General features: G+C 39.4%; 1 protein-coding gene across 1 annotated transcript in view; it reads left to right on the top strand.

The window, feature by feature from the left end:
- The window catches only part of LOC136835928 (uncharacterized), an 82,603-nt gene that overhangs the window by 57,263 nt on the left and 9,918 nt on the right, over positions 1-15,422 (top strand). Inside the window, 7 exon segments of the mRNA XM_067099803.1 lie at positions 1,473-1,734; positions 10,169-10,360; positions 10,822-11,113; positions 11,508-11,759; positions 12,074-12,369; positions 12,727-13,015; positions 13,018-14,466. Of these exon segments, the coding sequence (XP_066955904.1) occupies positions 1,473-1,734; positions 10,169-10,360; positions 10,822-11,113; positions 11,508-11,759; positions 12,074-12,369; positions 12,727-13,015; positions 13,018-14,466 (3,032 nt within the window).

Genomic DNA, 15,422 nt, shown 5'->3' on the forward strand with positions numbered 1-15,422 from the left:
TATATATATATATATAAATATATATATATATATATATATATATATATATATATATATATATATATATATATATATATATATATATATATATATATATATATGTCATCACATAAAATAATTATTCTTGTTGCAAGAGCATAGCACTTCAAAGTGATGTATACGATTTGTGTAGTTATGTGATGGTCTATACAATTACAAAATTTCACCTAATTTCAAACGTGCGTCACCATAACAACTATTAGGACTCTCCTCCCCCCCCTCAACCTCTCCCATCATCGAAACCACATATGGAAGCCATAGCCTTAAAAGACGTTGCTATTATTGCCGCTGAAACCTGATTCCAATGTCTGTTTTCTGTCAAGCTTCGGGAAAGCTTTTTTTTTTATAGGCCTAAGTAGTGAAAGAAGGTGGAGAGCAGAAATTACACTTGGCTAGGGGGTCTTGACTGTGAGGTGTTGCCAGGGGGCGGGAGAGAGAGAGAGAGAGAGAGAGAGAGAGAGAGAGAGAGAGAGAGAGAGAGAGAGAGTGTGTGTAAAACTTCCTTGGTAAAAGACATGTTTGTACAGTAGTTCATATAAGTCTGGACGTGCTTATATATATTATTATTATTATTATTATTATTATTATTATTATTATTATTATTATTATTATTATTATTATTATTATTATTCAGAAGGAGAACCCTATTCATATGGAACAAGTCCACCAAAGGGGCCATTGACTTGAAATTCAAGCCATTGATAACGCTCAGTGCAAATGTGTGTGAAAATCATCTTGCAGATGGTCTTGGTGTTGTGTCCTTGTAAATCACGTGCAAAGATGTCCCATTAGGGTGGTAGTGCCGTCAGTGCCCCTCACGTGGTGTACTGTTGGCATTACTAAAGTTTATTTGCAGTGTTCCTTCTGGCCCTAGCTGCATCCACATTCTAGCCTTTTACTTCACCTCCGTTCCTGCTCCCTTTCTTCATTCTTGCTGTCCAACCTCTCTAACTCCATCTTTTCGATGTCTTAGGGCCTCAGTGTTTGGCTTTATAGCTCAAGTTTTTCCCGTAAGGGGCTACTGCCATCAGTGCACCTCACGTGGTGTGCTGTAGGCATTACTTAAGGGTCCTTGCAGCGTCCCTTCGGCCCCTAGCTGCAGCCTCTGTCATTCCTTTTACTGTACCTCAGTTCATATTCTCTTTCTTCCATCTGACTTTCCACTCTCTCTAACAATTGTTTCATAGTGCAACTGCAAGGTTTCCCTTCTTACTGTCAATTTCTCTTGTAGCACTGAATGACTCCATAGGTCCCAGCGCTTGGCCTAAATTCTGTATTCTATTCTATTCTACAGCCCAAGCTTCATAAACCAAATCAAAGAAGTTATAATAATAATTATAATTATATCAAGATATTATAATGATTTAATAGTCTTCAAGACCTCTCCCACTAACTGATTATTACTCCTCTTTCTTCTTCTTCCCCTCCTACAGGAGTAGCCAACTCACGGGCCCGTCCTCATCTTCGCCCTCGCGTCAGGAGGAACGCGAGCGAAGACGGCGGAGGCGACGGGACTCCGGGGAGAGGGACCGCGAGTCTTCCAGCCGACGGTCCAAGAATGCCAACGATCGCGGAGAGGACCGCCGGGGTACGTTGCCCACCGATTACCGGGCAGCCCTGGCCAAGTTTGCCCCTCCCGTGCCACACGCCCTCCTCAAGAAAATTGGCTCTAAGGACGTGCAAGGTCTTGGGAAGGTAAGAGTTATACCCGCTCATATGTGAAAGAAATTAGAGGCATTAGAGTAAATTTTATTGATGCATCCATCAATCCCTTTATTCGTTTCTGTTAGGAGAATAGCTTTAAGGCGAACAATAGCCACTTTAGTTTAGTTTAAGGAAAAAAAAAGAACTATAGTGTTCGTATAAAATGACTTTTACGTATAAAGAATAAATCCAATTGGTATGAAAAATAGACCCGAGTTTTATTGCTGTAATTTTCATTCAGGTTTCAGAAGTTGCCCTTATAAAAATGCGCGTATTTTCTATATGTTTATGCTATGATATAGAAAAACAGCAATCTAAACTCATACTTAGAAGTTTAAAGCATTAGTTGGTAGAATCAGCCGGTTATAAAGTTCAGATGGTTTGCTTTTTTGACAGAGGAACAATGCACAAAAACAGCCTCTAGAATTTCATTATATACACGCAAGCGCCCAAGTTGTTCCCACTCAGAATCGATCTTTTAAATTTTTCACTGGTCATATTCACCAGAAACACTTACTGTTTTGTTTTATTAGTGAAGATGACGTTTTAGTATTCATCGTTTTACTCTAGTAGTGAATGTGATCTTTTAATATTGATCATTTTACTCTTATAGTGAAGGTGACATTTTAATATTCATCATTTTACTCTAATAGTGAAGGTGACCTTTTAATATTGCTCATTGTACTGTAATAGTGAAGGTGACATTTTAATATTGCTCATTTTACTGTAATAGTGAAGGTGACCTTTTAATATTGCTCTTTCTACTCCAGTAGTTAAGGTGACATTTTAATATTGCTCATTTTACTCCAGTAGTAAAGGTAATTTTAATGATTTTAGGTGAGGTGACATTTTAATGTTGCTCTTTGTATAATATTACATGTTATTTTCATTTTACTCAATAATGAAGGTGACCTTATAATATTACTCATTTTACTCAAATAGTGAAGGTGACATTTTCATATTGCTCTTTTTACTCCAGTTGTGAAGGTGACATTTTAGTGTTGCTCATTTTACTGTAATAGTGAAGATGAGTGAAGGTGACCATTTTAACATTTAACATTGTTCTTTTACTTACATTTTAGTATTGCTCATTTTACTGTAATAGTGAAGATGACCTTTTAATATTGCTCATTTTACTCCAACAGTGAAGGTGACCTTTTAATATTGCTCTTTTTACTCCAATAGTGAAGATGACCTTATAATATTCATCGTTTTACTCTAATAGAGAAGGTGACCTTTTAATATTCATCATTTTCCTCCAACAGTGAAGGTGACATTTTAATATTGCTCATCTTACACCAACAGTGAAGGTGACATTTTAATATTCAAAACTAGTTTGGTAATCATATCCAAAATGTTTTAAGTAAATCAAGAAGACACTTGAGGTCCATTGTGTCCAGAATTCCGAAAATCAGAAAATGTAAGCCTTGATTTTGCGTTCACGCTCAGATCTCATCAAAGCGCGTTCTGGCATCAGATCTATAAGAATTCTGGTGGCTAAGGCCAGCCCAGCCGGCCGTAGGTCTGATCGTCATGTATCATCAATCTCCACTCAATTCCTCCCATCTATTGTACTGGCACCATTAATTTTCACTCCGGTGCTGCCGCCCACCGCCCATTGTTCGCATCCGTCAAGAAAGAAAAAAAAAAAAACTAATGCTGCGTTGCATTCCGATCGTTGGGAATTCGCTTAAACGCGAATGGTTAATTCCCTCGGGTTTTCAAGTTTAAACTTTGCCAAATGCTCGCTAGATTTAGCTCCCGTAGTTTTCATGAAGAAGTTTGGTGAATGAAGTTGGGAGCGAATATTTGTAAGTTTAAACGTAGCGAAATGCTCGCTAGATTTAGCTCCCAAAGTTTTCATTAAGAAGTTTGGTGAATGAAGTTGGGATTTTAAACGCTCCTCGCTAATTTAGCTTTTTCATTAAGAAGTTTGGTGAATGAGGTTGGGAGCGAATATTTGTAAGTTTAAACGTAGCGAAATGCTCGAAATTTAGCTCCCAAAGTTTTCATTAGATTTAGCTGAATGAAAGTTTTGTAAGTTTAAACGAAGTTTGGTTTAGCTCCCAAAGTTTTCAAACTTTTGGTTTTCAAGTTTAAACTTAGCGAAATTCTCGCTAGATTTAGCTCCCAAACTTTCTATAACAGAGTGATACATTAAGTTGGGAGAAAGTAAAATTTTTAAAATTTGCAGGTCATATTATCTACCCTTCACGTAACTCATAGCAGAAGGTGTCGAAGTATAGTAAATATGGTAATTAGGGCTTTAGGCTTTCTTGTCACATGAGGGGAAAAAAACGAAATTGAGTTTTTTTTTTTTTTTTTAGACGATTGCCTCATTTGTCACTCCCCTATTGAAAAGGTCAGTGATGTCGTATAGAAAAAAAATTTAGTTCGGCGTCCATAGTTGAAAATGCCAGTGACGTCATTTGGAGGTGGGCATAAAAAAATCAAATCAGGCGTCCGTTATATTGTAGACATCTAGGGTCATAAGGAATCACGGTATGTGTGTGTTTGTGTGTGTGTGTGTGTGTGTGAATCCTAGACAGTCAAGGATACACTTTGACAGGCAGGTGTGGTATATTCATGCCTATACGAAAGTTCTGTTAAGAAATTACGAACCGAAATATTATGAACTGAAGCACATACCTCCGCCTATCCGAAAGGAATGAAAAGACATTCTATATCCGTATCCGGATTCTTCCTAAAATCTAATGAGTTCCTTCTCTCCCTATGGTCCACCCCTCGCTAAAATTTCTTTGAAATGCATTGGACAAGAACAAATATAACAAAATATCTTAGCCAACGGGATCTAGAGAACTCAGCCGCATTTGGTAGATATCTAACGATGAAGATTTATCTTTTCCATTACTCAAAAAAAAAGCGTCAAATCTTCATTTCTACCTTACAGAATTTACTCATCTGGAAGGGGGTCACCAAACCAATAGAAAAGAATATAAAATTTAGGCCAAAGGACAAACGCAGCGACCTATGAGGTCATTCAGCGCTGAAAAGGAAATTGACAGTAAAAAAAGGTTTGAGAGTTGTAACAGGAGGAAAACCTCGCAGTTGACAATGAATCAGTTGTTAGGAGAGGGTGGAAAGTAAGATGGAGAAAGAATATGAAAGGAGGTCCAGTTTAAGAAACGAAAGGGGTTGCAGCTAGGGGCCGAAGGCACGCTGCAAAGAACCTTAAGTAATGCCTACATTGCACCGCATGTGGTGCGCTGACGGCACTACCTCCCTACGGGGACGATTGAAACGAATTTGAACTGATTTCTCTGACGTGTCATCGGACTTCTTCATTAATCTTGCCTTCATTTTGACAACAGAACCAAAAACAATTTAGCTGGGTTTTTAAAGAAAATAGCACAAGAGCCACATTATTTTCTTAATTTTCGAGTGACAAAACTTGTCGTTTTATATTTATCTTGCGATGACATTTTGCATAATTACTTTTTTGTATATCTGAAAAATCTCTTCAATAGTAGTGACCCCACTCAGTTTATTATAAATTTAGCCCTGAAAAACTGTCTGTAATCTGCTGTGCTTTTGATTCAGTTTTATAAACGTTACAATACCCGCTATAAAAATTATTTTCATTAAAACGTATAATGTTCAGCTAAAATGGCATCTTATGGAATTGATCAAAACTTTTTTTTTTTTTTTTTTACATTCCCCCGGTACCCCTCTCCATTTACCTTACTTGTGTGATACACTTGTTAGTCATGCAGCTATATCTGTATTTTATATACATAATAAGTGTTTTTTAAATAAATAACAAGTCACGTTTAATCATCATTACTAGTACAAATGCTGTTGTGAAAATGACTGAAGGCTACCTGTCCATTTGTCATTTCACTGCTGATACGTACCAGATTGTCATATACGTTAGCGTATAAGGCGCACACAAGCGCTGCAGTGACTCAGTCGAACCGTTTTCCAAACGCATTCTTTGGCACTGAACGCCGCCATTTCCTATAAAATATGAAGGCGGCGGATTCCTTTCATGGATAAAAGAGCTCTGATTAAGTCTTTGATGTTTCGCTCCTTATGGAACGTCGTCGGGGGATATTTAAAAGCATTCTTTGGCAGGTTTTCCCGAAGTGCATTATGGATGCATGGACAAACCCGCTAACGTGTTTAGCTTGAGCCGGAATGTTTGCTTTCATCGAGTCATATTATTTTAACTCGCGGGCCAATCGCTCGGGGTAACCCGCTGAAAACACAAAGGGTTAATCCTCCAATAAGTGATACGAGCTTCGGCGCCCTCGGCCCGGCTTGTGATGTTTCGTCAGGTTGTAATATATTTGCAGTCTCCCTTTGACGGTCGCTTGTGTGTGTGTGTGTGTGTTTGAGTTAGCTTCCCCGATGCTTGTCGCCTTTCTTTTACACGTCACTTGCTTTTGCTTTTCTTTTCCTTTTTCCACTCTCAGGCGTACTTAATTAATCTCTGTGTTGACAAACGTCTTTTCACCCTGATGTGTTCATGAACTTGTTTCAAAGACAGCTAATTAACCACATTGTTGTGAACACGGGGTTCCTCATTCAAGGCTTTTGTGGCCTTGCATCTCTCTCTCTCTCTCTCTCTCTCTCTCTCTCTCTCTCTCTCTCTCTCTCTACCAGAATTCTTTACGGCGTATGTAATTCCCTCTCTCTCGTATTCTTCATCTCATTAGAAACTGTGTGTGTGGTGTTCTCTCTCTCTCTCTCTCTCTCTCTCTCTCTCTCTCTCTCTCTCTCTCTTAGAATTCTTTACGGCTCATGTATTTCCCTCTCTCGGAGTCTTCATCTCATCAGAAACTCTCTCTCTCTCTCTCTCTCTCTCTCTCTCTCTCTCTCTCTCTCTCTCTCTCTCTCTCTCTCTCGTGTTCTTCATCTCATTAGAAACTCTCTGGGCCTTCCGCAGTGCAATCCTTATACACATATTTTGAGTAATATGTGTGTGTGTGTGTTCATGGGCGCCTTTGCTTTCTGTGCCACTGTCAAGAAAAAGTTTGTCCTTTGTGGTCTTGTCCTTTTTGATCCCTGGATCAACATTTTACGAAATGCTTTATTACTTTGGCTTTATTAACATTGTAAAGCTGTTTGATAAAACAGTCTTATACTGTCTTTATTTCCTACCCTGTAGTCGCCTTGACTTATCGCTCTCTCTCTCTCTCTCTCTCTGTCTCTCTCTCTCTCTCTCTCTCTCTCTCTCTCTCTCTCTCTCTCTCATTCTTTGCACCATCTTTATTTCTTACCCTATACTCTCTCTCTCTCTCTCTCTCATTCTTTGCACCATTTTTATTTCTTACCTTCTTTACTCTCTCTCTCTCTCTCTCTCTCTCTCTCTCTCTCTCTCTCTCTCTCTCTCTCTCTCTGAAAATTCATTATTCTCTCTCTCTGTCTCATCTCTCTCTCTCTCTCTCTCTCTCTCTCTCTCTCTCTCTCTCTCTCATATAAAGGGGAGTATCACTCCCTTGATGGCAGCAATTCCCCCATCTTTCATCCCCCCTTCCATCAACCATTTATCAGTGTCTTTGTCACGTCGCCCCGAACTTCGGATAATGCAAATGACCAAGAGCAGGATTTGTCAAACTGTCAAAGTCGTATCATTGGCGTGATTAGCTTCATTTCACGATCATTATAAACGTCACCGCACGAATGATTTTTTTGTATTTTTTTTTTTTTTTGTACCTGCGCTTAGTACTGAACTCTTTTTACCCTGTTTTTATTTTTACTTCGATTATCAGCAGTATGCGAAAATAATGGTTATATGCAAAAACAAATTTAGTGTACCTTCCACTATATACTACTGCTACTTCAGTATTATTTGTAACAACAATATTGTAAGAGCTAACTATGATTTTTTGTCACCTCTTTTGTCATTATACTCCGCTTAGCGACTGCAAGGGGAGGTGGAATAAGCAAAGGCCTCTTGTTAATCTTTCACTCCGTGTTCGTGCGTTTGCGTGTCCATCCTTCACAGTTTTCAAACTCAGTAACGTCACTGTGGTATTTCAGCTAAATCTGTAAAAGTGAAATTATCCTTGAACAGAGCAGATGTAAAGTTGATGTTGGTGGAGTCTCCTCATGTGAATTTGCTTTAAATAGTGGGGTGCCACTGGGTAAGGCATGTCACCTTTACTGTTTGCCCCGCTCGTGGATTTTATAATAAAAAGGTGCTTGGAAAAAGAAGAGATTGAAACTGAAGTTGGCAGAATTGCAACATGCAGATGATGGTGTTTTAATAAGAAAAATCACAACACGATTTACAAAGTTTGCTTAATAGAGAATGCATCATACCTCTAGAAGGGTGAAGTCTAAGATAAACCTAAGGAAAACAGAATTAATTGGATAAAGCATACTTAGAGGAATGAATCAACACTAGATGGAGCAAGGATTGAATGAGACAAGAGTCTTTTCAAACAAATGCTTAAGAACAATGGTATCCAGTAAAGTTTCTCTAGAGTTGGAACTTAGTGAAAGACCAAAAAAGGCATATGAAACAATTAGTAAAGTGAATAAGATTATAGTAACACTTGTATAGTGATACGGACATTAGATATGGTATGACGATGTAACCATATCTAAAAGATTTTGTCCATTTGAGAATAAAGCTTTAAGGGGAATATTAGGAGTTAGATGGCACAGCAGAGTGACAGATGATAACATAGGGGGGATCCTGGAAGTTCCATATGTATATGAGATAATGACGAAGGGGAGACGGGGGCAATTTGAACATTTCCTTCCCACCACTCCGGGGAGAATAGTACGTGAGAGTGTCAGCTGGATGAGAACTGTGAGATGAGAGGCTGGAGATGACTGGAGATCTGTGGAAATGCAAGAACAAGAAAGACAAGTGGTGGACTTTCGCGGAGGCCCTTTGCATTGAATTGAATGGAGTATAAAATTTAGGCTAAAGGCCAAGCACTGGGACCTGTGAGGTCATTCAGCGCTGAAACAGAAATTGAGAGTAAAAGGTTTGAAAGGTGTAATAGGAGGAAAACCTCGCAGTTGCACTATGAATCAGTTGTTAGGAGAGGTTGGAAAGTAAGATGGAAGGAAGAGAATATGAAAGGAGGTACAGTAAAAGGAACAAAATGGGTTGCAGCTAGGGGCCGAAGGCACGCTGCAAAGAACCAGATGTAATGCCTACAGTGCACGAGGTGCACTGACGGCACCACCCTCCCTAAGGGGGAGGCCCTTTGCGTTGCACGGCAATAGAAGCGAAGATGGTATTGGTAATGGATTAGTTCTTTTCCTTTATTTTCAGAACTATATTGTGTTCACAATTATTAAGTGATTGTTAACATAGCGTAATCTTAAGTATTTCACTTATCAATTAAAATTAAGACATTATGGCTACCCTGCGGTTTTTTTTTTTTTTGTCGTTTAATGAGTAACTTATTGCGATGAAATTGGATTAAAATTGTAATTAGTGAAATTAGTACAAAAAGTTGTCCTGAATAAGTATAAACAATTTATACTGGTTAGACAGACTCCTGGTCAGTGGTTCGATATTCATACCTGAAAATTATTATATAGTAATAATATTTTCCACACATCGCCCAAGGAAGTTTGCTATTGTTCATTGTAAAAATCATCATTGTATTGTGAGAGGTAGCCTATATGGTACACCATTTCGTTAGATACGGCCTCATCTATTTATTCAAGCAGAATGAAGAAAAACACCCAGGAAGGAGTGGAATATGAAATTTAGGCCAAAGGCCAAGCGCTTAGACCTATGAGGTCATTCAACGCTGAAAGGGAAACTGAGATTAAAAAGGTTTAAAAGATGTAACAGGAGGAAAACCTCGCTGTTGCACTATGAAACTATTGTTAGGAGATGGTGGAAAGTATGACGGAAAAAAAGAATATGAACGGAGGTACAGTAAAAGGAATTTATAGGGGTTGCAGCTAAGGGCCGCAGGGACGCTGCAAAGAACCTTAGGTAATGCCTACAGTGAGTCGCGTGGGATGCACAAAAAGTATACCTTAGTTTTACCAGACCACTGAGCTGATTAACAGCTCTCCTAGGGCTGGCCCGAAGGATTAGACTTATTTTACGTGGCTAAGAACCAATTGGTTACTTAGTAGCGGGACCTACAGCTTCTTGTGGAATCCGAACCACATTATAGCGAGAAATGAATTTCTATCACCAGAAATAAATCCCTCTAACTCTTCATCAGGATGCACTGACGGCGCTACCCCCCTGCTGGGGAAAAAATGCAAGGTTTTTCTCTGATGATTAATGAATACGCATTTATCTATTATAAGTGATTTACAGTCGTGAAATGTTCATAACTGTCTAATTATGATGATAAAAATATACCCGTAACAAAACAATGATTATGAAAGATTTCTCTTCTGCAGTTTCAAAGAACATCGGTGTGGGTATGATATATTTATTTAGGCTATATTCTGCATTACCCTTTTACAGGTGCGCGTCGTGTTGAGAGTATCTCCAAAGATAACAGTGACAGAAGGCGAATCGGAGGTCCTGACCCTGGACAAACGGCGCCGTCAGGTGACTCTTGTCGAACCCCAAGCAAAACAGCCCCAGGAAAGGGTCGGCGTGGCTGCCCCGAAGATGTTTGCCTTTGACCAAGTCTACAATCAGGAAGACCCTCAGGTGAGATACCAAGATTTTAATTCTCTCTCTCTCTCTCTCTCTCTCTCTCTCTCTCTCTCTCTCTCTCTCTCTCTCTCTCTCTCGAACACAAAAGTATAGTAATGTGATGACAATGGTAAGACTAGTTTCATACTTTTCACCACAAAAAAAAATAATACAGAGAAATTGAAGTCATTGATGCCCTTAATTTACGGTAAAAATTTTTAATTATACAATTTACTAGTTTTGTAAATTGCAAGTTGTGTCTTGCATCCTACCTATTGTTTAATATCTTCCAGGAGAACATTTTCACAAATGTATCCTGCTAATTTATCCTTAGTTCTACCGTCGGTAAAATGACTTCTCAATCGACAGAGAGCATTCCTGTAAATGTGTTCTGCCAAGTAGTCCTTGCCATTGCTATATAATACAAAAAAAAATCCTTTAAGTCTGTCATCTATAAATAATTTCTCAATCGACAGAGTGAAGTCGTCACAGGAGCAGTTGTGGATGTCTTGCATGCTGTGCTTGCGGGGAATGATGGCTGTGTGTTATGTTTCGGAGGGGCCGTTTTAGGTAAAACCTACACCATGCTGGGATCGCACACCGGGCCTGGAGAACTGGGTGTCATGCCGTCGTCTATAGCGTGGTTGTACCGGGCCATCGTGGAGCAGAAGGCCAAAAGTGGCGCCAGGTTCAGCGTCAGAGTCTCTGCTGTTGCAGTTGATGCCGCTGGTGCAATGCTGACTGATCTTCTCGCCGAATATGCGCAAGGTATTGTTGGTTTATTATCCCTGATGATTTTATTGCCTCAAGAGGTTAATTTATTGTTTGCAGGAAATATCTATCTTCGTACCTGTAATTTGCAATTGTTTGTATCAGGGTAAAACTGAAGACTACTACCACGCCCCTCTGGTTCGGTAACTACGAATACTAGTTTACTTGCAAAATGGGCTCTGTGTTAGTACCGGCCATTTAGGGGTGAACATAAAAAACATGATCAAAACACAGTAAATATCACAGACATAAACTTAAACAAAAACATAAACAAAAGGCGGTAAATATTCCAGTCAGCAACTGGGAGGGACGAGGACGTGGTAGTAGTCTTCACTTTTACATGTATCAGTAAGCAAGATCATTTTTCTGAAATACAAACTTTATCCTGCAGAAGGCGAAGCATCCCCGGGTGCATTACTGCGTGATACAACAGGAGGTTATCTATCTTCGGTTGCAGAGCTTCGAGCGCCCTCACCTGAAACAGCGGCACATTACCTAGATGTTGCTATTGCTGCTCGATCTTCACACGCCCATACTCAAGTCCAGTCTTCACAGCAGCCTGCCCCTCCTCCTGGATCTGCCACTTTGCTTTACACTTTACATATTTATCAGTACGCTGTTGATAAGTCAGGAAAAGGAGGAGGTAATGCTGGAGTATTTATAGTTCTTGTTTTTTCATAAGTTACACATTTTTTACATAAAACTGTAAGAGCTCTTGCATAAGAACATGATGTATCATGTTATGTTAATGATTAATTGAATAAGAAATACAGTTTTTATGCTTGGGTATTTATAGTTTTTGGTGTTTTTCCATAATTGTTATGCATTTTTTATTTAAATGTAAGACCTGTTGTATAGAATGATACTGTATTAATCTGTTTTTAATTAGTGGAATAAGAAATACAGATTTTATCATTGGTTGTCAAGAGTTATGATTTACTGTATATTGCCTTGCAGTTGTTGGTGGGCGCAGCCGTCTTCATATGATTGACGTTGGGGATTTAAGTGGGAGTAATGGAGGAATGTCTTTGTCTGCCCTGACTTCTGTTCTCTTAGCAATATTTAATGGTCAGCGTTACCTTCCTCACCGTGAAAACAAACTAACAATGTTATTAAGAGAAGCCCTGGGGTCTGTGACTTGCCATGCCGCAATGGTTGTACATATTTCTCCTTCACCACGGCATGCTCAGCACACTCTTGCTACTCTGCAGTTAGCTTCTAGAGTCCACCGAATGAGACGCAAGAAATTAAAGGTACACATTCATTTAAGTTCTTCCTTCTGTTACTAGTGTCTTAAATTCTCATTTAAGTGCTTCTTCTGCTACTCATATCCTGAATTTAGTAATAAAGCACAGGATATTGACCATTAATGTGGAATATTTGTAAACCAATGACATTAAGGGCAGTGTATATAGTAATACCAATGAAATTCTATCAGTAAATTTCCTCTTAATCATGAAAATTTTTACATCGTTGGAAATCTGTGCACCTTATTTTTCCAGCTAACAAGAGGCATGTTCTTGTAAGGATTTCCTATGAATTTGGTTGTTTCAAATGCATGCCCTTTGGGTTTACAAGAAAAACACTAATTTTTTGTTTAATATTTTCAGGGTGTTGGTGGTTCAAATTCTGGAGGCAGTTCTGATGGGTCTCATAGTCGATCTTCCGGTGGAGATACATCAGCTGGTTCCTCATCCATTGATTTCTCCTCATCAGAGCAGTCTTGTGATACAGTCATTTATATTGGTGGTGGTGGTCCTGGTGATGCAACAGACAATGAACACCCCCCGGTGTTTATGCCTCATCATACTAATCAGCAGATGTGGCCCATTACTCGACTTAGATCAATGGAACACTTAAGGCCTCACTCTGCATCACCGACTCCTGCCCATACGCGACGGCTGCATCTGCCAGCCCAACGCCAACTTCCCGCTCAGTGCCCAATGGAAGATCACAAGCAAAACCAAGACCACCACCAAGAACAGTTAGTAATGCCAACAGCCCCCTCAGTAGTGGAAAAGTAACCCCTGGTGGCAGTTTTATACGCCACCAACCAGGAGTAAGTCATGTTGCTTATAATAAAGAGGGTCAGAAACCTCTCCTGTCTTCATTCAAACCTCAAGTTACACTAGGTCCTTTAGTTCCCGGGGATTTAAGACACTTTAATTATAGTGCTTATGAGGAGCCGAATAATCTTGTACCCACATACAAGCAAGTTGGTGATCACCCTCATCAAACTATTCTGTTACATCAGCAACCAGTTCAACTACAGCAACAACAACTACAGCAACAACAACTACAGCAACAACAACTTCAACAACAACAACTTCAGCAACAACAACAGCAACAGGTCCAACAGCTAAGTCAAAAACATATCCAGCAGCAATTGAAGCAGCAACATTTATACCTACTGCAACACCCCCAGAGCAAGCAGCAACAAATCCAACAGCAGCAAATACAACACTTCCAACTTCAAAATCAGCAGCAGAGTGTACAGCAGCCAGGCCAGCAACAAAGCATGCAACAGCAGTATCAACAACAAAGTTTCTCACAACAGCATCTTCAGTTGCAACAACAACAGCTGAAACTACAACAGCTTCAACAGCAACAACTTCAACAGCAGTCAAATCGGTTAAATGCAAAGAATCCAGCAGATGGAGTAGTGTCAGATGAACAGTGGATTGATGGCCCAAGAGTTCACAAGTCACGCGTAGCAGCTGCACAGAAGATGAAAAAAGAAAAATCTGAAACTTGGGTTGATGGTCCACAAGTTACCCCAATAGGTTACGGTTTTATGGACGATCATAAAAAAACCATGATAGAAAGATGGGTAGCAGTTCAAACAGCTCAAGTTGTGCAGCAATTGGAACAACAACAAACTGTTCCAGCTCAGACACCAACACAGAATTCTACAACCCAGGAGCAGTTCACTCATCTTACACAGTTCCGCACTTGTGAAGAATCTACATTAGACAGTGATCAAGACACCTTAAGTGAAGATCCACCCTCTGGTGCAGGCCAGGCAAATGGTTCGAGTTCTACTATGCCACCACAGCCTAATCTGATTGAAGAACTAGAACGTAAAAACCTAATACCAGCTGAAGATCCCAAACCACCCGAAGAACCTGATCCACCATCCATTGAAGCTGAGTCACTACCAAAAGAGTGCCCTGTAGATGAGAAGAGCACTGAGCCCCATTGTTCACCAGATGAAGCTTCTGTTGCAGATGAACCTTCAATTGATGATATATGCTCTCAGTGTGAGGCACTAGCTGAAGAGTGTGAAGAACTGAGCTCTCTTTTGTCTTGTGAAGAGGAAGAATGTAAAAGACAGGCACACCAAGGTTTAGGTAAGCTGCTTCTCGGTAGTGTATATACTGTAGTTAATACTATTTATATTTTGGATAGCCATTTGACAGCATTCTAGTTTGTAAACGTTCATCTACTTTGTTAGTCCTAATGAATTAATAATTTTTTTTGTATAGTTGCCCATTCAACACTACAGTATTAGTCTCTCTGCCCCCTATACTTCTACTCTCAAAATCTTATTCCCAAGTCTGAAGAGTTTCAAGTAAAACCAACAAAGTTGAATATGGTTAAGCACTTTTAGCCAAAACTGGCAGCAAGTGAAGACTGAGCTGGATGCTGTGCATGTATATTATAATGGAAGCAATGTCAGTCTGATTTAACTCAGTGAGCCCAGTGCTTAGTAAGTGGAGAGTGTGAAGAATTGAAAGCTGCATACATAGTGGACAAGAGGTTTTGCAAGTGGTAATAAGAGGCATAGACATATTGAATTAGTCTCAGTCTTGCCTTACTAGTTACCATGCATGTAGGTAAAGAATCACTGTTTACAAATATCTTTACCACCTGCACAACATTATGGTAAGGTGCTATGGATAGGGGTGGCACTATGTTGATATACAGTACTGTACTAGTATAGTACCAGCTTTTCTTACCCTTGAACTTAAAGTTTAGTGGTTAGAGGTTTAATAGGCTATGTGATAATGAACAACTATGCTCATATTACTGTTGAAAGCACTTGACTATAATTAATTTAATGTGACTGATGCTACTGACTTAAACATTTCACTCAGCAAGGGTCAGGACAATACTGAAAGGGAATATTTTAAAGGGAAAATTTTACCTCTGCTGTGCTTGGATAGGCTAGGCAATGCCTTTGCAAAATTAGACCAAGGTTTGGTGTAGACTAACTTAGGTTAGGGGCTATTTACTGAACTATATGGCAATTGCTCTTTTTTTCAATTTAGTCGATTTTAATGACTTGTGAGCATAAACATAGTGT

This window comes from Macrobrachium rosenbergii, chromosome 4 (assembly GCF_040412425.1).
Source record: "Macrobrachium rosenbergii isolate ZJJX-2024 chromosome 4, ASM4041242v1, whole genome shotgun sequence".
In the NCBI taxonomy this organism is placed as follows: Eukaryota; Metazoa; Arthropoda; class Malacostraca; order Decapoda; family Palaemonidae; genus Macrobrachium; species Macrobrachium rosenbergii.